We start from the raw sequence: 27,266 nt of genomic DNA, 5'->3' as shown, positions 1-27,266 counted from the left end.
CTGTATAAGGACTAACTTTGTGGACCTGGTTGTAGGATTTCCTATCAACACAGTCCACAGACTGGGCAAAACAAGCAAATTTCCCTTTGGCTAGTTAAGGAGAAACACATAGCTGGACACTCACCTCCCTGGTGGTGCATGGGGCCCTGAGAGTCTTACCGTGGTCTCAGCACAACGGCGAGTGAAAGACGAGGATGTGGCTTCACTTTTGCTAGAGAAACAGACGTACGCGCACACAGGAGAGCACTCAGGCTCTGCACCCTCTACCGCAGCCCTACTCAAGCGTGACGGCGAGGCCGTGCCTCTCGCCCAGAGGCTCACCTGACAGCAGTACGTGCCTGTCCGATGCACTTTACGGCAGTCACGCGAAGGCGTGGGGGAGTGCTTACGCCTCCTGCGCCCACAGGCACGCAACGACAGCAGCACACGCTGTGTGGAGCGCTTTATGGCAGCCACGCGAAGGTGCGAAGGCGGGAAGCCAAGGGCCGGTGGGCCCACGCTGCGCGGGGTAGGCCCGGCGTCCCACGTCATCATAGGCTGCCTGTTATTTTGTTGTCACTCCCACAGCTGAGCGATCATGGCGATGGTGGCGGGACTGTGGCAGAGGGCGAGAGACTATATGAAGACCAAGGAGTTCCGGGACTACGTGACCAGCACGCACTTCTGGGGTCCCCTGGCCAACTGGGGCCTACCGCTGGCCGCCATTAAGGACATGAACGCATCGCCTACCATAATCAGTGGCCCTATGACGACAGCACTCATCTTCTACTCAATGGCATTCATGCGTTTCGCCTACCGTGTACAGCCTCGAAACTTGCTGCTGCTGGCGTGCCATAGCACCAACGTGGTGGTGCAGAGTGTGCAGGTGAGCCGCTACCTAATTCACCAGTACGGCGGGGACTCTGCTGCCGCCACCGCCGGTCTCACCCAGCGACCCTATGGCTGTTAGCAACTTTGAGGATGATGACTTCTGCTAGACAGCCCGCCGCCAGCCCCAACCTGTGGTCCCCGAAATCTGGCTGAGAAGGCCCTATCAAATCTCGGCAGCTTGCAAGCCCTGACCTATTGTCCTCCCTGAAGAAAAGACCAATGAAGTTTGGTTTTGAGTCTAATAAAAAACAAAAACAAAGAAACAGTGCGACTCTGATTTAAACCTGCAGTTTGCTTATTAAGAAATAGAAAATAGCACAGAACTGAAGGTGTAGAGTGTTGTTTATTTCGTCACCTGGAAAGAAACTTATTTAGGTGAGGGTAGATTGGCTGGTTTTCCTCTTCACGGGACCGGCACCTCGAGGGTTAGTTTTTACAGGGGAGGAAAACTGAATGAAAATGCCCCTGAGATCGCGTTTCGTTACTTGTTTCTTTACTTGTTTCGGGCCTCCAGACCAAATAATGGTGCTTAGTGTTATACATGATTTTGAAAACTTGGTATAGACATTAATCTCTTTACGGGAAAAATAAGTCGGGAGCTATTTCTACTGAGGGAACTACCTCGGAGGGGTTTAAACGAATTCAGTGAAATACAGGTTAGACTTTTCAAAAGTACTTTTTAAAAACAATTTTTATTTATTTATGAGAGACACAGAGGGGCAGAGGGAGAAGCAGGCTCCATGGAGGGAGCCCCACGTGGGACTCGATCCCAGGTTTCCAGGATCACGGGACTCCATCCCAGGTTTCCGAGATCACCCCCTGGGCTGAAGGAGGCGCTAAACTGTTGAGCCACCCGGGCTGCCCTCAAAAGTACTTTTTAAGAGAACCTAGAATCTCTTGGTGATTGGAGAGCGATTATAATTACCATGGAAACAGGATAAACAACTCTGAAGTCAGTTGCCCCGAACTCTGAATTCTAGGTAAATAGAAAATTAAAACGACGAAATCACCATCGCTGCCTTTCTTCTTCATGCCTAAAAAAGGAGGAAATGGCAGTCCGTAAAACGGGTAAGCCTATGACCCTGTGTTGAAAGCTAGTTAGGGTTGGGGGTGAGGGTCAGTGGTCAACAGTTTTAGGCCACAGTGTCCCCCTGGTTATCCTGTGGGTGCTAAGGACTTAAGTCAGGTTGAATGAGGTGGGGAAAGAGAAGGGCGGGGCTGTGGGTGTAAGGCCATTGTTCCTGCCACAGAGGCTACACTGTAGGGTATGACCTCAGATCTCCTGCCTCTGGAGGATGTGGGAAGTTCCAGAGTGGTGTACGGGGGGAAGAGCACTTAAACTCTACTTTTGTTAAAGATTTCAAATGCAGATTGTTCGACTGAGCTCGGTCGGCCCCTGACTCCCGGCGGCTGACCGCGACGGCTGCGGTGGGCGGGGCCTGGTGTTTCCAGGCAGAGAGCGGCGCCAGGGTGAGGGGCTCGGAGAAGGAGGAGGAGCAGGGGCCGGAGGAGGAGCCGTGTGCCCAGACACCGAACGCCATGGCCTACGCCTATCTCTTCAAGTACATCATCATCGGCGACACGGGTGTTGGTAAATCATGCTTATTGCTGCAGTTTACGGACAAGAGGTTTCAGCCAGTGCATGACCTGACTATCGGTGTAGAGTTTGGCGCTCGAATGATAACTATCGATGGGAAACGGATAAAACTTCAGATATGGGATACGGCAGGGCAAGAGTCCTTTCGTTCCATCACGAGGTCATATTACAGAGGCGCGGCAGGGGCGTTACTAGTGTATGATATCACAAGGAGAGATACATTCAACCACTTGACAACCTGGTTGGAAGATGCCCGCCATTATTCCAATTCCAACATGGTCATTATGCTTATTGGCAATAAAAGTGATTTAGAATCTAGAAGGGAAGTAAACAAAGAGGAAGGGGAAGCTTTTGCACGAGAACATGGACTTATCTTCATGGAAACTTCTGCTAAGACTGCCTCCAATGTAGAAGAGGCATTTATTAATACAGCAAAAGAAATCTATGAGAAAATCCAAGAAGGAGTCCTTGACATTAACAACGAGGCAAATGGTGTTAAAATTGGCCTTCAGCACGCTGCTGCTACTAATGCCATACATGTAGGCCATCACGGAGGACAGCAGGGCGGGGGAGGCTGCTGTTGAGTCCACCCTTTTTACTGTCTCGCTGCCCAAATTCGGCTTCTCACTTCCTCTCACTCTCCCTTGCTCAGCTGAGACCTGAAACTATTCGAAATGGCTTTATGTCACAAGGCTTTAATCCTTCGAATTGTTGTATAACTTTGAATAAATGGTTAATGTTCACTTAAAAAGATTTTGGAGATTGTATTCATATCTATTTGCATTTGTTTTCTAGGTCAATTGATGTGATTAAATATTGTCTCGCGCCTTACCTAGGAACTGAACTGTACTAAACACTACAAAGTCATCTTGAGTATTTTAAATCTGCTTGTATGGTTAAGTTTCCCAACATCTGTGGTGACCTAATGTTTAATATTCTAGAACTGTCCTCAAAGAGTTTGTCAATTTTCAAGGCTATAAGAAAACAGGAAGGCCTCTTTTAATTCTCTACTTATAATTTACTTTCCATATATACAGTTTAACCTGCTTGGGTGTAACCAAGCTTGAATTCTTTAAAGCAGTTGCATAAATTCTATACTGTTTAGAGCTTAAAGCTACAGAAACATTGTTAGGAATTGCTTGGACACTGAATTTTAAAATTTTTGACATTGTTAACAAGATGTTCATCTTCTCTTGTCACTAGTCCAAGAAAATATGCTTAATATACATTACTAAAGGCTATGTATGTGTTAACTTGTTTTAATGCCAAAAGTTTGCTTATGTGTCCACAATTTATTTTTTTTTTAAATTTATTTATGATAGTCACACAGAGAGAGAGAAGAGGCAGAGACATAGGCAGAGGGAGAAGCAGGCTCCATGCACCGGGAGCCTGACGTGGGATTCGATCCTGGGTCTCCAGGATCGTGCCCTGAGCCAAAGGCAGGCGCCAAACCGCTGCGCCACCCAGGGATCCCTCCACAATTTCTTTAAGACCTCCTCAGAAAAAAAAAAAAAAAGACCTCTCAGAAAAGGATCTGTTTGCTTTAATGAATATTGTTGGGTAGAGACACAGTATAATGAGTGAAATGGGCAGAAGAACTCCCTACACCTAAGAGACTCCAAGAAGAATGAATGTCCATATTTAGATGGTACATTATGAGGACTTTAATCTTTCCTTAACACAATAATGTTTTCTTTGGCTTTTATTCACATGATTTCTAAGTATATTTTCCATGCAGGACAGTTCTTCAACCTTGGTGTACAGTAACTGTGTAAACTTTTTCTTTCAGTGGCAACCTATAATCTTTATTTTTTTGGGCAACCTATAATCTTTAAAATATGGTAAGTATCTTCTCTGTTTTGAAGGGGATATGACAATAAATCTACCAGATGGAAAATCTTGTCAAAAGTAGAAAAGCAAAAAAAAAAAAAAAAAGGGGACGCCTGGGTGGCTCAGCAGTTGAGCGTCTGCCTTTGGCTTAAGGTGTGATCCTGGAGTCCCAGGATCGAGTCCCACGTCGGGCTCCCTGCATGGAGCCTGCTTCTCGCTCTGCCTGTGTCTCTGCCTCTCTCTCTGTGTCTCTTATGAATAAATAAATCTTTAAAAAAAAGTAGAAAAGCTTTAGTAATTTACTCAGTGTGATGGTTTTATCCTTTTTTTTTCTCTCCCTTGGTCTATAATAAAATTGTTACAGCAGTGCAAAATAAAATCCTATGTATAAAAAAAAAATTTCAAATGCAGAGAGGGGCCCCTGGGTGGCACAGTGGATCTGACTCTTGGTTTCATTTCAGGTCGTGATTTCAGGGTCTTGAGATGGAGTTCCTGTCAGCTCTGATCTCAGTGAGGAGACTGCTGAAGTTTCTCTCTCCCTCTCCCTCTGCCCCTCCCTGCTCACTCTCTCTAAAATAAATCCTTAAAAAGAAAGTTTTCAAATCCAAAGATATTGAACATAATTCTTTGAAGGGTTCTGAAGACATCAGATCTTAGATAAGACAGGCACAACATTAGGGGAACTCTGGAAGATTCCCCTTTATCTTCTGTGGCATCTAGGCAGTAGTTCACTCTGTAGGCAGTTTCTGCATTTCACAATCTGCAGATGGGGGAGAAAAACCCTGGAAAACTATTGTGTGCTAGTTATCAATTCCCGTGTGACAAATCACCTCAAAACAGTATAAAACAACAAATACTATCTCACACAATTTCTGAGGGTCAGGAATCTGGGAATGGCTTATCTGGGTGCTTCTGCCTCAGCATCTTTGCTGTCTGCTGGGGCTGTAGTCTCTGGACTTGCCTGGATATGGTGGATCCATTTTCAAGATCACTCACACAGTCGTTTGCAGGTTTCAGTTCCTTGGCATGGGGGCCACGGGGCTGCTCAGGGCAGGGCTTCCCTCCAAGTGTTCCAAGAGAAAGCCCAAGATGGAAGCCACAGTCTTCTATAGCATCATCTGGGAAGTGACATACCATCAGTTCAGCTGTGTCCTATTGGCCACATGAACCAACCCCAGTACGTTGTGGGAGGAAAATACAAGGGTGGGAATACGGGGGGGGGGCGGGCAGGGATCTTTGGGGGGTCATCTTGGAGGCTGGCTATCACATATGGTTCTGAAATAAAAATTCTCATGCCTTTCTGAAAACTCAGTAGAAAGTAATAATGCATGTCAGGTCATTGCCCACCTTCCCCAAAAGATGTCACAAAATGTTCAGTTTACAGTTTTGTGGGCAGTTCTTAAAGTTTTGAGATGAATCATAACCTTTTATCAAGATTTTTATTAAAACTTGAAAGGGGGCAGCCCCGGTGGCTCAGCGGTTTAGTGCTGCCTTCAGCCCAGGGCGTGATCCTGGATCGAGTCCCACGTCGGGCTCCTTGCATGGAGCCTGCTTCTCCCTCTGCCTGTGTCTCTGTCTCTCTCTGCGCCTCTCATGAATAAATAAATAAAATTAAAAAAATAAATAAAACTTGAAAGGAATATTTCCCTTCACTACAATGTGAGTAGAAATTAATATATTTTTAGATCTGTCTTACAACATGTATTTTGTAATTGGAGTATATTTCAATCAAAGGCAGGTAGATTTCTAATTAACCTGGTAAAGGAAAGGTAGGTAATAATCCCTGCTGATAATTTCATATCATTCTACATTTATAATTTAGAGGGCAAAATGATGAGAGAAAAAAAATCCAAAAGATTCCAATGCCTCCAACTCTAAGGCAATGTTTCAGTTACAGGATCTAATTTGTAGTATGCCCACCCAAGAGGTCTAACCTTTGTTGCCTAGGATATTCATGTTTAAAGCCATATAAGTGATTAATACTTTAAAATGAGCCTTTCAAATCATTAGGGTAATAATCACTTCATAATCTCCCAAAACTCTCAAACACAATCCTTTCTGGCCTTCACAATTTAACCTGTCTACAGATCTCTTCCTCTACTTTATGAAGCCAATAATATTTTCTGAATTGGCATTTTTCCCAAAGTTTTTGTTACTAACACACTTTTGTTACTACCCAGAATTTGTTTTATATTGAGTTTAGTAAGTAGTGTCCTTCTCCTTGGGCCCTCTGAGTTCCCTGGCAAAGCACAGGCTAAAATCCAAAGAACTGCCTTACTTTTGCAACCATAATGCTGAAACGATTTCTCTCCTCTAATTCCTCTGTTAAAGAAAAAAATTGTGTGGTGGGGAGAGGCGGAGAGAATAAATCATATTACTGGATGAAAAGCAGGCACTCAGAGACAAAACGGCCCTGTGTGGAAAGGAGACCATCTTCCTGGGCCTCTCCAGACCCTGCCACCTCAAAAGTGCCCCCAGAAGTGGAGCTGACCCCCACGAAAATGGAAGCTATGACATATTCCAGGAAATGTGACACATGAGCCTTGCAGTTTGATTTTATACTGTTCACATCTCTTAATTATCTTGAAATGAGAAAGCTGTAATTAAAAACTTTCAAAACACCAGTGGCGCAATGTTTGTTGAACAGATTTCATATGGGACTAAGCCAAAAACAGAAAAGCCAGATTTCTTCTAACCAACCCCCTCAATCCCAATTCCTTTCACAGTGGTACACAGCAAAGAAGCTTGAGAAAGGCACACAGCTTTCCAGACCTTTTATTGAAAAATACAAATAGTTTTACAGCATGCTAGGCATTGTTAAACGTTCTGCTCTTCTGTTAAGCGTGTTTTAGAGATCATTCTATACTACTGCATTGTGGCATTACTATATTATTCTAACAACAGCATAATGCTCTGTAGCATGAATGTGCTGGGATTTACCCAATCATCTCTCTTTTTTTTTTAACATTTCATTTTATTTATTTATTTTTAAAGATTTTATTTATTTCTTCATGAGAAACACAGAGAGAGGCAGAGACATAGGCAGAGGGAGAAGCAGGGTCCATGCAGGGAGCCTGATGCGGGACTCGATCCCCGGACCCCAGATCACACCCTGAGCCAAAGGCAGACGCTAAACCACTGAGCCACCCAGGCAACCCTAACTAGTCATCTCTTGATGGCGGGCTGCCAATGCTGCTGCGAGCACCCTTTTGTGCACATCCTGTGCTGCGTGCCCAGGTCTGGAGAGGAGAGGCCCACAGGCTGATGTTCCTGTACACACTGGGCACGTCTTCCCTTTCTTCCATTTCAATGGAATTAAATGTTGCCACTCTGATGTTTTCTGAGCAGTATCTTTATCAGAACAGACAGTAAATCCAGAGATGGCATGTATACCATCACCCACACCTTATAAACCCTCACATCTGCATCCATTTCAGTGCCTGGCCATGACCGGTAATTGATAGATGTTGGAGAGAGAGGTAAGAGCTAACTGGATACAAGGAGTATGAAATGAAAGTATTCATAACCCCAAGTCCCTCAAGTTAGAAATCAGGTCTTAACTTGGTTAGTGAATCAGGATTTAATTTGATCCCAACTTCTAGATGTAAGGTCCATCTAGGAAAAGTTTTAGCAAATTTCTTAGTTTGGGCAGAGTTGTGAGATGAAGATTCTTACTTCACTACTGACATTTTTTTTTAGATTTTATTTATTTATTCATGAGAGACAGAGAGAGAGAGAGAGAGAGAGAGAGAGAGAGAGAGAAGCAGGCTCCATGCAGGGAGCCTGACGTGGGACTCAATCCCAGGACTCCAGGATCATGCCCTGGGCTGAAGGCAGGTGCTCAACTGCTAAGCCACCCAGGGATCCCCTAAGCCACCCAGGGATCCCCACTACTGACGTCTTCTAAAGGAACTGTATGAAATGAAGGGACAAAGAAAATGTATGATTCAAGACCAAACAGTTATAGGCATATTTGCATTCATCCAGAGTTTACAGCATTATATATATGCATTGTAATGTAAAAATATACCAAATATATCGTACCCTCTGCCCATTGTCTATAGATTACATCCTTGATGGGCAGCTGAGCAAGCAAAGAAGGATGGCTTCCTTTGGGCCTGGAGTGGAAGCACTTCCTCCAGGCAGCGGGGCAGGGGACAATTCTTCCCCCAAGGTCCAGAGGTGACATGGCCCAGCTAAGTAGCACTGGCTTTGAAAAGGAGCAGATATAGGGGATAGGGAGGCTGATCCCATGGACCACTGCATACGACTGGGTGGTGGTTTTGCAGTTTAGGAAACCGACAAAGAAGTGGATACAATAGAGCAACAGAAGTTACAAATGAGTTTGTCACTTTGTGGAAAGAAAATGATAACTTTGAAATTCCCTAAGAGTGGTGATATTTCATCCTTAAATCTCATAACAAAGGACCAGGCTTAGTTAACAGTATAACAAACACTCACATGTAAGGATAAATTGTTGGTGGATCCTTCAGTCAACAGATAATCATGGAGCACATGAGGGCTAGGCCCTGTGCTCGGTGTTCCAGATATAATGGAACAGAAAGAGCTGTGATTGCCACAGGAGCTAACTTTTCCCAGGAGTACCAGGAACAAGCCAGCAACCACACAGCTGTCCCTGGTGTCCCCATCTGTGATGCTGGCTCAGGCCCTCTGCCTGCTTTGGTCAGTCAAGTCCCTGTGTTCTCCACTACCCCCTGACCAGCCTTGGGCCCACCTCCTTGCCCTACTGCCCTGGGGCTACCAGAAATGGGGAGCAGTAGTTCTATACTAATTAGAAATGGCTGGGAAATGGCCTTTTAGGTGATTTGTTTTCTTGCCTTCTTCCAAAAAGGAAGGGTTTATATCACAACATTTATATCACAGCCCACTCCTTGGGCATCCTCAGAAACGTGACTCTCAGGAAGGGGTGTGGGGAAAGGGCTTGCGTGCCAGTGAGCAGAGAACTCGATGTGACCCTTCATGCAGGCCTGGCCAAACATGGACTTTACTGTGTAAAGCAGCTTTAAGTTCAGGACCGGAAAAGAATCTCACCTTCTGAATAGTAAAATAAACCCCCAAACCAAAAATCAAAACAAACAAACGAAGTAAAAAAACCCTTGGATGACAGCATGTGTTGGCACAGCAGTATCTAACATTTTTGGGGGGGCGGTTACAGATAACACAACACCAACCTTATGGATATTTTTTCCAACCATATGAATATTAAAAAAAAAAATGTTCCCAAAGAGTCAAAGAAAGTCCAGGAAAAGACAACAAAAGTTCCTTTCTGTTTGGGCGGGGTACTCTGGTAAGTTTTTCCTGTTGCACAGAAAAGAACAGGTGAGATCGAAACTGTGCTGACCTTCACATAAGACACCTGATTTCTGTCAAAGGGCAACCTGAAACCAGAGAAAATATTTAATTTTCTTTCTTTGAAGGGAAAACCGTGGAACATCAGACAGTTATTTTAACAAACTTTTCTTATGGAAACGACCAAGTTGCTAAGAACTAGGCATTACTGGCATCGTTTGAGGGCTCACATGCTTTTTGATTGTGTTAGTTGATTTACTTAAGACTAGACCAGTGGCTTCAGGTATATTGGCCTAATAAACAAAGCTGACAGGGAGATTATGTTGAATCACTTCAGAGATGTGAGAACCATCAATTAGCACACAAAGCTCAGTGCCCTTTCTTTTCTTTTCTTTCTTTTTTTAAACATTTATTTTTATTTTTTTAAGATTTTATTTATTTGTTCATGAGAGACACACAGAGAGAGAGAGAGAGAGAGAGAGAGAGAAGCAGAGACATAGGCAAAGGAAGAAGCAGGCTCCCTGTGGGGAGCCCAATGCAGGACTTGATCCCAGGACTCCGGGATCACGCCCTGAGCCAAAGGCAGATGCTCAACCACTGAGCCACCCAGGCGTCCAGTGCCCTTTCTTTCAAATAGTAAGGACACAGGGAAACTTCAGGTTAGACTAAACTGTGTGTTCATCATGGCCTTGTGTAAGAGAATAGGCATCAAAGTGCTGAGGTTATTCTGTCCTTACTTAACATCATATGTGGAAACTCCCTTCAGGACTTCTCTTTGGGTGCCTGGGCCCCAGGTTCCTCTGAATCTGGTTTTTGATGCTGGAGATGGAGGCTGTCTAGTTTCTGAATATCTTCTATAAGACCATTTCGAAGATCCTCATTGTTTCTCAGAAATTCTTTCACCACTTCCAGTTGATTTAAGATCTGCAAGAGGAAACCATACAGTGCATGGCTTAGATCACTTTATAGCAGGCTCATAATTCAGAGGAAAAACTTACTAGGTCCAAGACTGGCTTCTGCTCCTGTGTCTTCCAATAGCTGGCTCTGGGCCACACAATGGGGGGTTTGTTTGTCTCCTCAAATTTTTTTGCTTTTAAGGGCTAATATCCAAAATATATAAAGAACCCGTACAACTGAATAGCCAAAAACTTCCTGAATAGGAACAAAGATGGACAAAGGACCTGAATAAACATTTTTCCAAAGAAGATGTATGATTGGCCAACAAGTACATGAAAAGGTACCTGACATCACTTGTCATTAGGGTAATGCAAATGAAAACCACAATGAGATCTCACTACATGCCTGCTAGAATGACTATCATCAAAAAGACAAGAGATAACGAATGTTGGAGAGGATATGGAGGAGAGGGAGCCCTTGTGAACTGTTGGTGGGAACATAAATTAGTGTAGCCAGTATGGAGAACAGTATGGAGGTTCCTCAAAAAATGAAAAATAGAATTACCCTATGATCCAGCAGCTCTACTTTTGGGAACACATCTGAAGGAAATGAAAACACCACATCGAAGAGATTATTTGCTCTCCTATGTTCATAAGAAGCATTATTTACAATAGTTAAGACATGGAAACAACCTAAGTGTTCATCGATAGAAGAATGGGTAAAGAAGATGTGGTATAAAAAAAAAAAAAAAAGAAGATGATGTGGTACATGTATACAAAGAGAGATATTACTCAGACATCAAAAAGAAAGAAATCCCACCATTTGTGATAACATGTACGGACTTAGAGGACATTATGCTAAGTGAAAGAAGTCAGGGAAAGACAAATGCTATATGATCTCATTTATATGTGGAATCTTAAAAAAAAAAGCCCCCCAAACAGACTCATAGAAAAAGAGATCAGATGTGTGGCTCCAAGAGGCAGAGGGTGGGAGGAGAGGGAATAGGAAGAAGGTGATCAAAAGGTACAAAGTTTAGTTATAAGATAGGTAAGTACTAGGGATGGAATGTACAACACGGTGACTACAGCTCGCACTGCTGTGTGATACATAGGACAGTTAAGAGAGTAAATCCTAATATTCACCTCACCAGGAAAAGTTTATTTCGTTTGGTATCTAGATGAGCTGATGGATGTTCACTAAACTTACCATGGTGGTCATTTCATAATATAATATACAAGTCAAATCATCATGCTACATGTCACCATAAATTTATATAATACTGCATGTCAATTATATCTCAATAAAAATGGGGAAAACTTTAAAAGTTCTTTTTTGCTTTAAAATCTCCTACATTGAAAAAAAAATAATAATAAAATAAAATCTCCTACATTTGGGGATGCCTGGGTGGCTCAGTGGTTGAGTGCCTACCTTTGGCTCAGGGCATGATCCCGGAGTCCCAGGATTGAGTCCCACATCAGGTTCCCTGGGGGGCCTGCTTCTCCCTCTGCCTATGTCTCTGCCTCCCTCTCTCTGTCTCTCATGAGTAAATAAATAAAAATCTTAAAACAAACAAAAAAACCTCTCATATATGTAGGAAATAGCCATATATCTATCTCTATATGTGTATGTACACACACATACACATACATATATGTGCACGTTTGTATACATATATAAAAATAAGAGGCACCGGGTAGCTCATTCAGCTGGGTAGCTGACTCTTGATTTTGGTTCACATCATGATCTTTTTTTTTTTTAATTTAAAGGTTTTATTTACTTATTCATGAGAGACACAGAGAGAGAGGCAGAGACATAGGCAGAGGGAGAAGCAGGCTCCCCGCAGGGAGCCTGATGTGGGACTCGATCCTGGAACTCCGGGATCATGCCCTGAGCCGAAGGCAGACGCTCAAATGCTGAGCCCTGAGCCACCCAGGCGTCCCAGTTCATGTCATGATCTCTTACTTGTGCTCTTTCTCTAGCTCTCTCTCAAATAAATAAAATCTTTAAAAAAAATCAGTAATGATTTTAAAGAATGTGGAAATTCCTTACATGTTTTCAGCCACTTACTACACTTGACATGTTTTAGCTGAATTGTTAAACCTGCTGGAGACAAACAGAGCACTATGGGTTGGCAGGTCCACATGAAGAGGTCTTGGGTGGTGACTGGCTGCTGCTGCAGATGGGCTCATGGTGGACATACTCCATACATGTCCCAAGGGGCCTGAGCAGCTGCTGCTCCCATTTGGCTCTGAAGCGGAATGCATTTTACAATCACAATTATACAAGCAGAGTGTATTTTAATGGGAACTCCTTTTTATAATGCTGTATATCACTGAGGCTTGTCAACTGAACAGAACAGAATGGAGATGATGAGCTCTCTCTGCTGTACGGTCCCTGGCCATCCCATGCTCCATGATATGTTGGTGCAAACTGTCACACTAAATTACCACCATTAACCATTTTTTTCTCAGCCTGGCTTTCCAACAGTAGCCATACTGTTTTAATGAACAGCAGAAACAGGTCTTGTGAAACAGTCACTGGAAAAGCCTGTGGTCCTAATACAAGCACAGTATTTCTAAATTCCTAGATGCCTGGTTTTTCATATCTTAGTATCTCAAATGAGAAGGTACCTTACTGTTGATAGTGTCTTACAATAGATTGGCAGTGGTTTTTTTTTGTTTGTTTCTTTCTTAGAAGTGACTGGATTAATGGCGTCTCACAGTCGATGGCATTCTAGATTCACTGAAATCTGGTTTGTCAAATCCTCTGACTTTGTGGAAACTAACCCTAAAGAACACGGATGACCATATATGGTACAGAACCTTCAAAAGACAGTAAGTTCACATATTGTGGAAAGCCAACCTTCAACTTCTTTGAGATAACATCACAATCTATCCTAACTTCCATTTTGATCAATCAAAATATCAAGAGACATGTCATGCTCTACTGAACAGAAAGCATGAAGAATGAGAATTTATCAAGTCTACCTAGAGATTTTGGGGACCCAGAGGACAAGCCAACTAACCCTAATTTCCTGTCTATAAAACAGAGATAATGAGGGCTCAAAATTTATAGCTGCTAGCTCCTCGGTGATATATGATCTGCAGGGCCACATGTGGAAAGGCCTAGAAACAGAGCCTTGAGACCCCCGGGGCCAGCCCTCACTCCCCAGCTGCATGGCCTGGTGTCTGTCAGTGCACGCTCCTGGTGGTTGCTGCCTCGCATGCAAAGCAGGGGACCTGGTCCCTGCCAGGTTCCCTGCCAGCTCCTAACTTACATAGACTCCTGGCTTGAGTGCACTGCTACTGATATATTTTGCTGTTTCTTACACTAACAGGAAAAAATAACTACAGCTCCCTGAGGAGAGAAGACAGAGCTACTGATGCCTCTGGGGCCTTAAGTCTGACCCCACCCCCACCCCATCCCTGGTTGTCTTCTCCTGTTCTAGGCTGTTTCTGACAAAAGCAGCAGAAACAAAACCCAGACTGGTTCTAATGATATTTTGAAATAAAGTATGACAAAACACACAGATTTAGAAAATAGAAGATTTAACCATCTTCTTCATCGCTGTCAATGCCTATGGTGTGCTTGGGGTGGGAGCATCCAAAAACCAGGGGTTCTCAGTCCCTCTGCTAAAAGAGCTCACTAAGTTGAATGAAGCATCTAGGTCAAGGTCAGAATGATTAACAGAGGCCTATGGAGCAGTGAGGAGCAGGGCTTAATGAATGAAACACACACTTTGTATTAAAGAAACACTTCGCCTGTGTTTAAAGAGGTTACCAGCAAACTAATTTCCTTGGACAAGGTAGAATGGAGAGGTAAAATGATTTGTCCAAGATCTCCTGGTGATCTAGAACTCTAATCCAGTAAGTACTGGAATCTGTCTGAAGTTTACTAGAATATAATTCTACTACTGTTCCTCCCCCCCCCCACTTTTTTTATACCTTGCATCTAACAAAGAGGATTCATTTGTCCTGTATTCCCTAGCAGGACTTAAGACCATCATCAGTCGGCACTGTCCTAAGCTGGAAACCTTTAAACCCTCCCTTTCCACTTTCTTCCAGTCCCATGTCACACTCCAAATACTCTAAGCAGCCACTAAGAGCCATCAGCTCTGCCCCAGCAATGCCTCCAGATTCCAGCTCCTCCCCTGCACCTCCAGTTTCTATCTTTTTTCCACTCTCACATGGCTGTGACAACCTCCCGCTTGTCTCCAACCCCCAATGACCATGAGTTAGCTTTCTAAAAGCCACATTAGATCTATTCAGTTTACTCTTTCTTGCTTAAAAATACTTGTGGGGGTGGGGGGTGCCTGGGTGGCTCAGTCAGCTAAGCATCTGCTTTCAGCTCAGGTCATGATCACAGGGTCCTGGGATCGAGCCCCACATTGGACTCCCTGCTCAGCGGGGGTTCTGCTTCTCCCTCTCCCTCTGCCTTTGCCCCCCTACTCATGCTTGCTCTCTTTCTCTCTCAAATAAATAAAATCTTTAAAGAAAACAACCAACCAACAAACAAAGAAAGCATCTGTTTGCTCCCCACTGCTTTTTAGGAACAAGGCCCAAGTCCCTTGCAACAGCACAGCAAACCTTCTAAAATATGGCTTCAAGCTAACCTGCCTTCCCATCTGACCATCACTCCTACACTTGCCTTCTCATTGCTCAGGTCCAAGCTATTCTTTTATACGTCTGCAACTGCTGCTCCTTCGGCCCAGGATGCCCTCTGCTCTTGCTAGTTTGCCAAACTCTTGTGTGATTCCGCTAGTCCTGGTTCAATGGCACCTTCTCAGCAAAGTTTTTTTTTTTTTGTAATCCCCCCTGACCTGCAGAGAAGCCCCAGAGCCTTTTGTTCAGAATCTTGTTGTAGCCCTCACCATGTTGTCCCATTCTGTGCATACTTTGGGAACTCAAATGTTCGCTGACTGAGGGAAAATATTTGTGTAAAGGTAATACTAGTCTGTGTCAAAAGAAAACTTTCTGGCAATGGGTTGATTTCTAAATCAGAAACATAGCTGGCAGTATGTTAAAATGAGCGACTCTTCCTCCCTGGCGCCTTTCTTTGATTTGTTTACTCACACAGAGTATAGGATGCTTTTTTTTTTTTTTTTTTACCTCTTCAGGCAACACATCTTGTTCTTGTGCTTGAAGATAGATCTCTTGAAGTTTTTCCTTTAGTAATTCCATTTCTATTTCATTGACTTGGCTCTCACTCAGGTAAACTCCTGTTTCATATTCACAGCCATCTCGCTGATCTTCTGCAGGGATGTGAACAGCCCAGTCAGATGTCAACAGCTGTTGGATTACCGAACAAATATATGAATGATGGAATGGGAAAGATGTTTCACTGGATTGCTCAAAGAACTTAAAACTAAACATCTTTGACTGGATCCACTTTAGCAATATCCTGTGACCAGAGAAAAGCTTCTCAGCATTGGAACAATTCTGGATTTCATATCAACATTTCTTTCCCCTGCTTACATTCTAAAATTTCATTTAAATCTAACAAACTTCAAATTCTAAATGAGTGAATGCAGTTGCCTTTCCCACTTTTGTTCTTTATACCAGAACCGTTAAACCTGATTTTTACCTGTTCTATTCTAGTGTATGCTGCCACAATCTCTGGGATATTCTTGAATTCATTCAGGAAATTTTGGATCTTCATCTGAAAATCTCGAAGCCACAGAGAAGACACTTTCATCTCTGAAGAATGCATGATCTCGTTACGACACTTAATCACCTACAGAAAGGCAAAAAAAGGTTTCAAAGTCAAACAATGGGGTAAATGGAGATTTTGTAGTTCCAATGGAAAATTCCAGAAAGGCTTTGTTAACTACAAAACCCACAAGTGTGGCCTGTAGTTGCTATCAGGGTTTGAGGGGATGTTTGACCACCTGCTACTTGGCAGTCATTGGAGTGAGAAACACAAACAAGCCTACAACTCTTGCTAACTCTTGAAATCTTGTTACTGGCTGGTTCTCTCTTACACAAGTCCCCAAATCTCTTAACTTAAAACTACCGGCCAAAGAGCAAGAGCAAGTTTTCTGGCTCTGGGTACACCCAAAGGCTGAAGCAGACAATGTGAAAATCTTTTGAATATTGTTGGAGCTCCAGGAAGCTGGGCCAAGGGAGTATTTTGATGTGGAAACTCTGATGAAAAGAAAATCAGGGACGCGTGGGTGGCTCAGCAGTTGAGCATCTGCCTTTGGCTCAGGGCACAATCCCAGAGTCCTGGGATCGAGTCCCACATTGGGCTCCCTGCATGGAGCCTGCTTCTCCCTCTGCCTATGTCTCTGCCTCTCTCTCTCTCTCTCTGTCTCTCATGAATAAATAAATAAAATCTTAAAAAAAAAAAAAGAAAATAAACTTCTGCCTATATTTTGGCAAACAATTCTGTCTTATCTCACACACACACACATACACACACACACACATTTTTAAGTAGGCTCCACACCTAGTGTGGAGCCCATCACACAGCTTGAACTCACGACTCCAAGGTCAAGACCTGAGCTGAGATCAAGAGTCAGATGCTTAACTGACTGAGCTACCCAGGTGTCCCATGTCTCATCATATATTAATATGTAATTCACATAAAGTCTTCTACATTTTTAGTTAAGAGACACAAAGGGGTCAGGTCTATACTGGGACAGTTTTTGCCTCTGCTGATATCACTCAAGATTCTCAGTCCTTTCAGCTGCTGGCATGCCAGTGAAATATACATGTGTTTCTCTGCATATTATATATCATCCAGGTATGCTACATACTCTTTTTGAAGAACCTCAGAGTAATAAATGTGCAAGAGTTGCTCTCTGGTGAAATAAAGTCTAAAGCCCACAGAGAAAATATGACAAGCATCATGATCTATTCTGACACTGTCGGTCCATTAGTGTTTTTATTTCCTTCAGCTCCGTGGACCTTGCTCTTGCAACTGTCTAGCTGAAGACATTCAGAAGGACAGGATTCAAATGCTGGCATACGACAGAGTGACACACTGCTTTCCTATTTTTTTTAATGGGGAAGATTACATTATGTTTATGGCAAACCAGAAAAGAGAAATTTGTGGTTTATCTATTTTGGCAGCGAACAGTATAAAATCAAGGTGTTGGGAAACTTCAGTGAGGGAGAATTAAGGGGTCCTATATTCACACACAGCTTCTCCGACGTACAGAAGGGGCACGCGCCGTGATCCCCACTAGGCCTCCCGCTGCTGGTCTCATCTTCACAGTCCCCCTGACCTGCCTAACTCTCACTGTATGGTTTTAAATCCAACGGCTCTTACCTCTGTGACTTTCTTTCGATCAACTGTGAAGTGATCGCAGGAGTTGATGAGACTTAAAAGAGCAACGGCATCACATTCCTCAGGGCCTGTTTTGTCCGTCAGTCCTCGGGGCATGAAGGCCTACAGCAGGGGAGGCACAACGGATGTGGATACCGGAGGCTCCTCCAACCCCAGGAGCTAGTGGGGCAGGTGTGATCTGCCTGTTTCCTGAATGATGACCGAAATTCTCTTACTGAGTTTTCGAGGTTGAGCCTCGTGAGTCAAAAACACAAGTCAGGAACCAGTGTCAGAGCTAAGCCTTGGCCAAGGGCAGTAACCGAAGGGCTGCTCTGCCTGTCCCTCTGCTATCAGAAATACTTAAACACTCGACAGAACTGGTTTCCCATCCTTTCCCAATGGGGTATAAGCAGGCAGCAAGGGTAGGAAGCACCAAAGTTTCAGTGGCTGAGCTGTTGAGAAGGTTCTTTAAAATTTAAAAATAGTTACTCCCAAGTGGGAACTGTAAAGATGACTTAAGCAAGGGGTGCCTGGGTGACTCAGTTAGTGAAGCGTCTTCCTTTGGCTCAGGTCATGACCAGGGTCCTGGGATCAGGCCCTACACAGGGCTCCCTGCTCAGTGAGGAATCTGCTTCTCCCTCTCCCTCTGCCCCTCCCCCTGCTTGTGCACGCGCTCTTGCTCTCAAATAAATAAAATCTTAAAAAAAATAAAGATGACTTGAGCAAGTTCAGTATGATGGTAGCACAAAGTTAAGAGCCTGGGCACTGCAGTGTGACACAGCTGGGTTCACATCCCAGCTCTGCCACTTGCCAACTGTGTAGCCCTTACTCTCAAGATTTCTCATCAGTAAGTAGGGGATAAGTGTTGTCATCAGCCTCGAAGGATGTTGTGAGAATTAAATGAGTTAATGCAGGTGAACCACTTGCATGGTGTCTGGCACACGCTAAACCAATAGGCCATAAATGTTGGCATAGATTATGTTGATGGTACTAGGCAAGCATGACCTATTTAGGAGTTACAGATGGAATCTTAGGGTTTGAGATACTCGATACATCAGAAGGGCCTTGTTCTAGCATAAGCTTGCCTTTTGTAGGATTTTAAGGCATGGACACCCAAAATGGTATCACCACAAGGCTTGGGAATGTTTCTTTCCTGAAATAGTCTCAAATTTAAACCTGAATGCAACAACTTTACCAAGCTCAGAAGCTCCACCAGTGACTAGAAAAGATGACATATGAAAGACAGCTTGCAGTAAGAACTCCAAATAAAAGGAACTGTTCCCTTGAAAAGAAACACATCTCAGGAGGCAAGCAAATGCAGTGCTTCCTACAGTGCTGCTCATGATGAGATTCCAAAAAGGGCTTGTGATCAGGGCCCACACACCCCAAGGAGAGTCCCAGCTACGTTCCTGACAGTGGTAGAATCCTTGCTGGAGCCTCACATACTTAAGAAGAACTTTGTAGGGGTGCTTGGGTGGCTCGGTCAGTTGGGTGTCCACCTTCAGCTTAGGTCATGATCCTGAGGTCCTGGGATAGAGCCCCAAGTCAGGCTTCCCATTCATGGGGAATCTGCTTCTCCCTCTTCCTCTGCCCTTTTCCATTGCATGTGCTCTCTCTCAAATAAATAAAATCATTAAAAAAAAAGAACTTTGCATGCACTGAATGGCCCATATCGAAAGGTACAGTAAGTAGTGAGTACCATTACTCTTTCCATGTCTTTTTTTTTTTTTTTTTACTCTTTCCATGTCTTAACAGCCACTGACATACTGAGCCTCTGAAAGTCTACGATGGATGCTCCGATGTTTTTTGTTTTTTAAAGATTTTTATTTATTTATTTAGAGCACCCCAACAGGGGGAGGGGCAGAGGGAGAGGGTGAATGAGAATCCCAAGCAGACTCAGCATTGAACACAGAGCCCAACATGGGGTTTGATCCCATGACCCTGAGATCATGACCTGAGCCAAAATCAAGAGTTACAGGCCCAACCGACTGAGCCATCCAGACGCCCATGGATGCTGCGATGTTAACACAGAAGTTAACTCATGTATTACAACCAAACTAGTGCAATGAAACTGCAGGAAGAAAAATTACTTCAGCTCCTCTTGGGAGGATGATCCCAAAGTTATAGGGGTCTTAGGTGCCTCAAATCCAGGCATAGTTTTTCTTTTCCATTACAAGGTGCATTTTCTCACCAATATGGGTTTGTCTTTTCCACATTCTTGCTTTAGTCTAGTAATGATTTCCCTTTCTTCTGAACTAGAAGATGACAAGGGAGGCTCTGCTGCCTCCTTGCCACTGAAAGGAGTTTCTTAAAATGGTGCCAAGTGCCACTGTGTTCTAGACATCAAATGCACGGCAGTGGGAAACATGTGTTACTGCCTCCCATGACCCTCTCCTGCCTCTTCAGTGAGTAGATGTTTTGTTTTCCAAAAACAAACAGAGGCCAGATCTGGCTCTGGAAAGGAGTTTAGAGTTTCTTCTAAAGACTTCTTCAGGAAGCCTCCCAAGGGTTAGAAATTAGAAAACGATCTAATTTCCCCTCAAAGACTACATATCCTGCCATGTGGAGAACCAACCAGGGGGTGACCAGATGCCACCAGAGCAGCAGAGGTGGCTGGGTGAGAGGCTGAGGCCAGAGGCCAGGCAGGAGGTGGAGAGAAGGAATCCAAAAGTAATTTGCAGCTGTAAACAAGGGGGCAGTAAGTGGGAGAGATGAAGCGAGGGTGGTTGTAGGTAGCTGCTGCTGGGGCGTGGCCACACTGCAATGGGTTGGGCAGTCCAGGTGGCAAGTCCTGCTTGAGAATCCAAAGTGCCCAGGGGGTAATAAGGAGAGGGGTTGAGCATGCTAGATAGGGGCACCTGGAACTCAGAAGAGAGGGCAGGGCTGGGGGCACGAATTAGGGATACATAGCATGAGTGTAGTATTTGGTGGTGAACTCCATGGGCCAGGGCAGTACTGCCAGAGGAAAAGACGGGGACAGAAGAGGCCTGAGAAAGGCTGGCTGAGGACCGGAAAGAGGCTTTGGAGGAGGAGCGAGGGAGACAAGAGACCCATGGGGGACAATGATGACATAAAGCCTCAAGTGTTTCAAGAAGAGGGGCCAGTCATGCAAAATGCCCCTGAGGAAAGAGAGATGGGGCTGGAGAACTGAAGGGTCACATGTGCCCGACAAGACCGATGCAGGGGGCTGGCAGGGGCAGAAGCCACACTGTAAAGGGTTGAAGAGTTACGGGCAGCTGGGGAAGAGAGAGCAGGCATAAAACCCTTCCTGAGAAGCTCCACAGGGTATGCATATGGGAGGCAGATACAGAAATGGGGACAGAGCTAGAGGGAATGGCTCAAGGGAAGCTTTTCTTTCTTTTTAAATTTTATTTTCCAAATATATATTCAAGCAGTTTTATTTTTTATTTATTTATTTTTGTTAAGCAGTTTTATTTTTTATTTATATTTATTTATTTTTGTTAAGCAGTTTTATTTTTTATTTTATTTTTATTATTATTATTTTTTATTTTATTTTTTTATTTTTTTAATTTTTTTTTACAGTTTTATTTTTTAAAACGGCTTTACTGAGGTACAATCCACATACCAAACAATTCACTCTTTGAAGCGTATGGTTCTCTGTGACAACATGAATGGATCTTGAGGGCATTGTGCTAAGTAAGTCAGAGAAAGACAAATATTGTGTGATCTCACTTCTATGTGGAATCTAAAAAAACCAAACCAAACCAAACCCAAGCTCGTAGATATGGAGAACAGGCTGTCAGAGGTGAGGAGGTGAAGGGGGTCAAAAGGTACCAACTTTCAATTATAAAATACGTAAGTCATGGGGATCTAATGTCCAGCATGGTGACTATAGTTAATAATACATACTGCATATTTTAAAGTTGCTGAAACAGATCTTTAAAGTTCTCATCACAAGAAAAAAAAACTTTTTCTAACTATGTATGCTGATGTGGCAATCATTTCTTTTTTTTTTTGCAATCATTTCTTAATATTTACTCCTATCACGCCATTAAAGTATACATCTAAAACTGATACAATGTTATATGTCAGTTATACCTCAACTTAAAAAAATGTAGTTTCAGTGGTTTTGAGTATATTCACAGGATTGTGTCACCATCACCAGTTGATTTTAGAACACGTTCAGCACCCTAAAAAGAAGCCCTATACATCTGTTAGTTATAATCTCCCTCTTACCCCCTGGCCTTGGCAACCACTCGTCTTTTTGTCTGTGTTTCTGCCCATTCTGGACATTTCATATAAATGGAATCATACAATATATGATTGGCATCTTTCACTTAGTATAATGTTTTCAAGGTTCATCCAATGTCCTAGCATGTATTAGTACTTCATTCTTTTTTTTTCAAGATTTATTTTTATTTATTTGAGAGAGAGAGAGAGAGAGGAGGGGAGAAGCAGGAGGAGAAAGAATCCCAAGCAGACTCCACACTGAGAGTGGAGCCTGATACTGGGCTCAATTCCACGACCCTAAGATCATGACCTGAGCCAGAATTAAGAGTCAAATGCCCAACCGACTGAGCCACCCAGGTGCTCCCACTTCACTCCTTTTTATAGCTAAATAACATCTCATTGTATGGACAGGGCACATTTTGCTCATCCATTCATTGGCTGATGGACATTTGTGTTGTTTCCACTTTTTGGCTGTCATGAATTGTGCTGCTATGAACACTCATGCACAGGGTCTTGTGTGGATGTGTATTTCCACTTCATCAAATACAAACCTAGAAGTGGAATTGCTAGGTCATATAGTAACCCTATGTTTAATATTGTCTTTTTAAAAATTATTTATCTATTAAAAAATTTATTTATTTATTCATGAGAGACACAGAAAGAGAGGCAGAGACATAGGCAGAGGGAGAAGCAGGCTCCCTCCAGAGGAGCCCCATGTAGGACTTGATCCCAGGACCCTGGGATCACGACCTGAGCCAAAGGCAGATGCTCAACCATTGAGCCACCCAGGTGCCCAATAATCTTGTCTTTAAAAAATTTAAAAAAAAAAAAATTTTTTTTTAAATAAACCAAGACAGTATTAAAGCTATCTGTATGGTGGTGGGAATAAGCTCGGGCGGGGAGAGAGTGGATCCCTGAGGCCTGAAAGTCCATGGGCAGGTGGGAAGGGCTATGATCCAACATACTAGTGGAGGGCCAAGGTGGTAAGAAGATAAATGTCCTTCCTTCTTTGTAGCAGAAGAAAGATGGTGCACATGGGGTGCGGGTAGGTTTGTAGGTCTGGTAAAAAGATAAAGCAGGTATCTATGGGCATGTATCAACTCCAGGAAAAATGCACAAAGTCAGTAGCTGGGAGCAAAGGTGGCGGAATGGGAGCGTGGCATGGGAAAGGCAGCAACAATTGTCCCCAGGAACAGGAGCCCTATACAGAGACGTGGCCAGACCACTGGGGCTCATGATTAAGAACTAAAAGTGAAACCAGTCAGCTCCCTTGTGAGATTATTCCCCTGAGCATGATCAGATGATGGTGTCATCAGGGCTGCAGTTGGGCCAATCAAGTTCAGAGAAAGGAGGGTAAAAAGGAGGATGTGGTTGGAGAATAAACACTTGGGTTGGACTAGAAGGTCTTTTGGTGACAGCAACAAAAAGGTGCATGAACAGGTGACATGGGCTTCAAGAGAATTCCAAGGGTATGAAAGCAGCAACAACGACCACACAGGTGAGGGATAGTCACAGTAAAGGGCAGAATTTTAAGTTTCTTTCTTTTCTAGGTAAAAGTAAAAGTTGGGAATTCTATAGTGGCAACAACAACCAAAAAAAAAAAAAAAAAAAAAGAAGAAGAAAGAAAGAAAAAAAGAAAGAAGAAAGAAAAGGGGAAAGAAGGTGTAGATATGGTGGGTTTACGGATCCATGATAGCCACAAGTCTGTGGCCACTGATCAAGTCCAACTTCCTCATTTTTGAGGTTAGGGAACACAACAGCAGTTAAGCTAGGACTCTGATCCCTGCTTTCCAGGCACCAAGCCTGTGCCTGTTGCTAATTAGTGTGTAGACTGACTATAAAAGTTAATTTGGGTTAGAAGGTGACTTTGCCCAGCCCCACCTGCTACTGGGCTTCTGGAAAACAAAAACAAACAAAAAAAATTCCCCAATTGGGGAAGTCACAGCTAGGCAAGTCACAGTGCCAAGATCTAACAGTCTATCTGGCTGCCCTCTCCACCTGACCTCCCCAAAGTTTTATGCCTTACCTGGGCACTTGAAGTCCTTTCTGTTTTAGCTCTAACTTCCCTTGGCTTCCTCTGCTATCCTGATGGCACTCTACAGTCAAAATGAGCTACTCAGGGAGCCTACACTCAAAAACGTTTGCCTTACGTGTTTCTCCCTCTGGGCCTGTGCCCATGATGCTCGCTCTACATCTTGGGTCAGTGTCTCTTGTTGAAATCTTTCCAATATATTTCCAAGCAGGGGTAGCAAACTTAAATGCCTTGTTAGTAGTATCAAGCTTCTACATCGCTAAGCTAGAATGGATGCAGTACAACAGCTCTGAACCCCCTGGACACTAGATCGTAGATCAAACACTCATTCCTCTCTATCTCTGCGTCTGTTTATGAGGCTCTAGGATCCAGGTGACCAGCTACCTGGTGAGTCAGCCACCCTCCGGAGCAGGTGCTTACCTTGGCCACCTCCCAGGCATCAACTGGCCAGCGGCGCGGCTGGCAGTTCCCCCAGTGGACGTCTCCATTCCTGTTGGTGTGGTGTTTCAAAATCTCCCGTTTCCACTCCGCGCATACCTGACACTGAGGCTGAAACTACAGGGGGCGGCGGTGAGAAGGGGCCCGGCAGGGAGGGGTGGCATCTTGGGCAAGTGAGCCCGAGGTTTTGCGGTCAGCGCCGCCCCGGGGAGGGCTCGGGAACCAGGACGGGGGCTGGGAGTAAAGCCAGGGGCTCACCTGGCGGGCCCGCGGGCTACACCGTGAGCCGCTGCGGCAGGCGGCGCGGGGGCCCAGGCTGGGGGTGGCGGCGAGCAGACCGCGATGGAAGGCGAGTACCTCGCGGGCGACGAAGCCCTGCAGGCAGCCGCGCAGCAGCAGCAGGCAGTGGCCCGCCTTCACCCAGTTCTTGTACTCGGTGCAGTTGAGGCGCGCGGCCAGCTCAGACAGCACCATGTCCCCCTCGGGCCCCGCGCCAGGGGCGAAGAGCTGGGGGCGAGGGGCGAGAGGCGGGGCCGACGGCACTGCGCAGGCGCGGGAGCCTGGGCGGTGCCGTCAGCCAGGCCCCGCCCGGAGCCCGCCCCCACGTGCAGGCCGAGGCAAGGGGGCGGAGCCTTCTGGCTTAACGGATACGCCCGCCCCATCCGTGTTGGGTGACAGCTGACGCGAGTCCTTTATGCAGTGCTCGCCCAGAGCTTGTACCTGAGTAACAGCCCGCTTGTCTGTTCCCCCAAACTGAGACCCTGCCAGTACCCGATTCGACTCCCTCTCCTGTTGTCCGTGCTCTTTTATTGTAGAGATGTGCAAGATGCTCAAGGCAGTTTTTGAATGATGTACGTTCCTTGCATTATACAATTCTATAAAGTTTACTTAGTTCCTAAGCCCAATAGGTTGGCTGTAGCAAATAAAGGCATTACTGATGTGTGACCGCTGGTGGCCTATACCACGTGTCTACCACGCACCTGCAGTGTGCCAAAGTGACACAAAGCTTAAAAACATCCGCCATTGGGCCATCTAGCTGAAGCAAACAGGACGACGCATCCCGGATGGGTTTGTGGAGGGCTGCACTACCCCAAGCCATATAAGGGCTTCTTCCACTATTGTCCTGAGGCATCCAGCTTAGATGATGATTTAGTAGTCTGTTACAATTAGTGCTTCTTACCTAAGGCAGTCTTAACTTCCAAGTAAGTGCCATGAGGATTAGAAGGCAATGGACTGTCAATCCTGTCATGACAAGAGGTTCTTTCAGTTTGGGGGCTATTTAGTGAGCTTCTTGAACTTGGAAAACTTTAAGTTGTGTGTAGTCAAAATGCTCTGGGAGAAGTGTCTATAGACAGAACCTTCTGCTGACTTCCTGGTTAAAAGCAAAGTGGCACAGTGTGTAGGGGAGCTCTAGCTCTGAATTCAAACTGCCCCCTTTTAACTGTTTGATCTTGAGCAAACAATTTTGATCTCAGCAAACTACTTCATTTCCCTGGGCCTCAGTTTACTCATCTGTAAAAGGAGGGTACTAATACCTACCCCACTGAGTTGTTGTGAGAATTAAACACACATTGAAATACTTAGGATAGTGCCTGGCAATAGTAAGCTCTCAGTAAATATTAGCTATTACTTTACATTGTTCTAAATGTGCCCTTCCACCAGTCATATTCCTGGGCAAGGTATTTGAACAAATCACTGGCCACTTGGAAAAGTGGACGCACTATATAGAAAACTGAGATCTGGTCTTCTGGGGTTGTGCAGCTCAATGCTGGCTGTGCTCTGCTTTTTTCTTAATAACCTCAATACTAAATCCACCCTAAGTAAATTTCCAATCATTTCTTTAGACATATTGTCCACTCTCATCAAACCAAATGAAAGAGGAAATTCCACAAGAAATAATGAAATATACATTAATGTTTTTCCTTTCTGCCTCTAAAGTTACCTGAGAAGTTCTCTTAAAATTTTCTGTATATTGATTTTGTATCACGAACTTGGATAATATAAAGTAAAATATAACGGGTAGTTCTTTGAGGAAAAAAAGTCATGAAAGAAAGGAACATTTTGGGATGCCTGATGGCTTAGCGGTTGAGTGACTGCCTTCGGCCCAAGGCGTGATCCTGGAGCCCTGGGATGGAGTCCCTTATCGGGCTCCCTGCATGGAGCCTGCTTCTCGCTCCGCCTATGTCTCTGCCTCTCATTCTGAGTCTCTCATGAATAACTAAAAAAAAAAATTTTTTTAAGGAACTTTTCTGTGTAGCAATTGGATTCTTCTTGAAGTTATCAAATTAATCATGATCCAAAGAGTTACTAACAAATGATTAGTATTCTGTGGCTGAATGAGTTACTGTATGAACTTCAACACAGTTATTAGTGGTATTTAAATTAAAATCAGTTATGTTTTATTCTGCTTACACTAGCTCAGAGTTAACTTTCAAACATAAGGTTCAGCCCTGCTATTTAAAAACTGGGTATGTTCTGTTGAATTTTTCACCTTCTTCCTCACTAATTCTGAAAGTACTTCTACACCTTCCAAAATGGCATTTCCGTGAATGAAAAAAAAAAAAAAAAAAAAAAAAGAAAAAGAGATGGCAAATCAGACCTAATTTCTTCTTTCGAGATCAAACTAATGCTAAACCAGATTACTATCTAAAACATCTCCGTGCAAATTAACTAGAGAGAGTTGGTAGTTCTCTGAAACTTGTATAAATTTTATTACCAAATATACTAAAATCACACTGAAAAGACCCATCAGAGAAAATCACTATGGGCATCCCGTCCCTTTGATTGAACCTGGGTAATAAAAAGAGGCAAAAGACATGGTTTATCCTGAAA

General features: G+C 44.0%; 2 protein-coding genes and 1 pseudogene across 6 annotated transcripts; 2 read left to right on the top strand and 1 right to left on the bottom strand.

Moving 5' to 3' along the window:
• Window positions 1-336: 336 nt before the first annotated feature.
• Window positions 337-1,133, top strand: MPC1L (mitochondrial pyruvate carrier 1 like). Its single transcript, XM_072817585.1, has 2 exons — window positions 337-462; window positions 568-1,133. Exon 2 carries the CDS (start codon window positions 578-580, stop codon window positions 947-949), a length of 372 nt encoding a protein of 123 aa, XP_072673686.1. The 5' UTR covers window positions 337-462; window positions 568-577; the 3' UTR covers window positions 950-1,133.
• A 1,122-nt stretch (window positions 1,134-2,255) lies between these two features.
• On the top strand, window positions 2,256-3,218 carry LOC140628314 (ras-related protein Rab-2A pseudogene; annotated as a pseudogene).
• Window positions 3,219-5,396: 2,178 nt separating this feature from the next.
• Window positions 5,397-24,988, bottom strand: CXHXorf38 (chromosome X CXorf38 homolog). 5 transcript variants are annotated; one of them, XM_072817582.1, is made up of 7 exons: window positions 24,693-24,988; window positions 24,417-24,551; window positions 17,777-17,896; window positions 16,088-16,237; window positions 15,613-15,792; window positions 10,345-10,531; window positions 5,397-5,415 (listed from the first exon to the last, which is right to left on the bottom strand). In XM_072817582.1, the coding sequence occupies exons 1-6, from the start codon at window positions 24,906-24,908 to the stop codon at window positions 10,370-10,372; spliced, it is 963 nt and encodes a 320-aa protein (XP_072673683.1). In that variant the 5' UTR covers window positions 24,909-24,988; the 3' UTR covers window positions 5,397-5,415; window positions 10,345-10,369. The 5 variants fall into 5 exon arrangements, with proteins under 5 accessions (XP_072673683.1, XP_072673681.1, XP_072673680.1 ...); XM_072817580.1 differs by lacking the exon at window positions 5,397-5,415 and adding an exon at window positions 7,981-9,696; XM_072817579.1 differs by lacking the exon at window positions 5,397-5,415 and having other exon boundaries at window positions 9,986-10,531; window positions 24,693-24,987.
• Window positions 24,989-27,266: the final 2,278 nt, after the last annotated feature.

Source organism: Canis lupus, chromosome X, assembly GCF_048164855.1.
Source record: "Canis lupus baileyi chromosome X, mCanLup2.hap1, whole genome shotgun sequence".
NCBI classification, from domain to species: domain Eukaryota; kingdom Metazoa; phylum Chordata; class Mammalia; order Carnivora; family Canidae; genus Canis; species Canis lupus.
This window is presented reverse-complemented; position numbering and strand designations above follow the sequence as displayed.

What these genes read in the sequence shown, in the direction of transcription:
- CXHXorf38 (XM_072817582.1), bottom strand. Translation starts at nt 24,908, where the DNA reads ATGGTGCTGTCTGAGCTGGCCGCGCGCCTCAACTGCACCGAGTACAAG. An exon ending in GTAGCCCGCGGGCCCGCCAG is followed by an intron (nt 24,552 to 24,692) that starts GTGAGCCCCTGG and finishes CGCCCCCTGTAG; the next exon opens with TTTCAGCCTCAGTGTCAGGT. An exon ending in AAGATGTGTTGCCTGAAGAG is followed by an intron (nt 10,532 to 15,612) that starts GTAAAAAAAAAA and finishes TTCCTCTTGCAG; the next exon opens with ATCTTAAATCAACTGGAAGT.
- MPC1L (XM_072817585.1), top strand. Translation starts at nt 578, where the DNA reads ATGGCGATGGTGGCGGGACTGTGGCAGAGGGCGAGAGACTATATGAAG.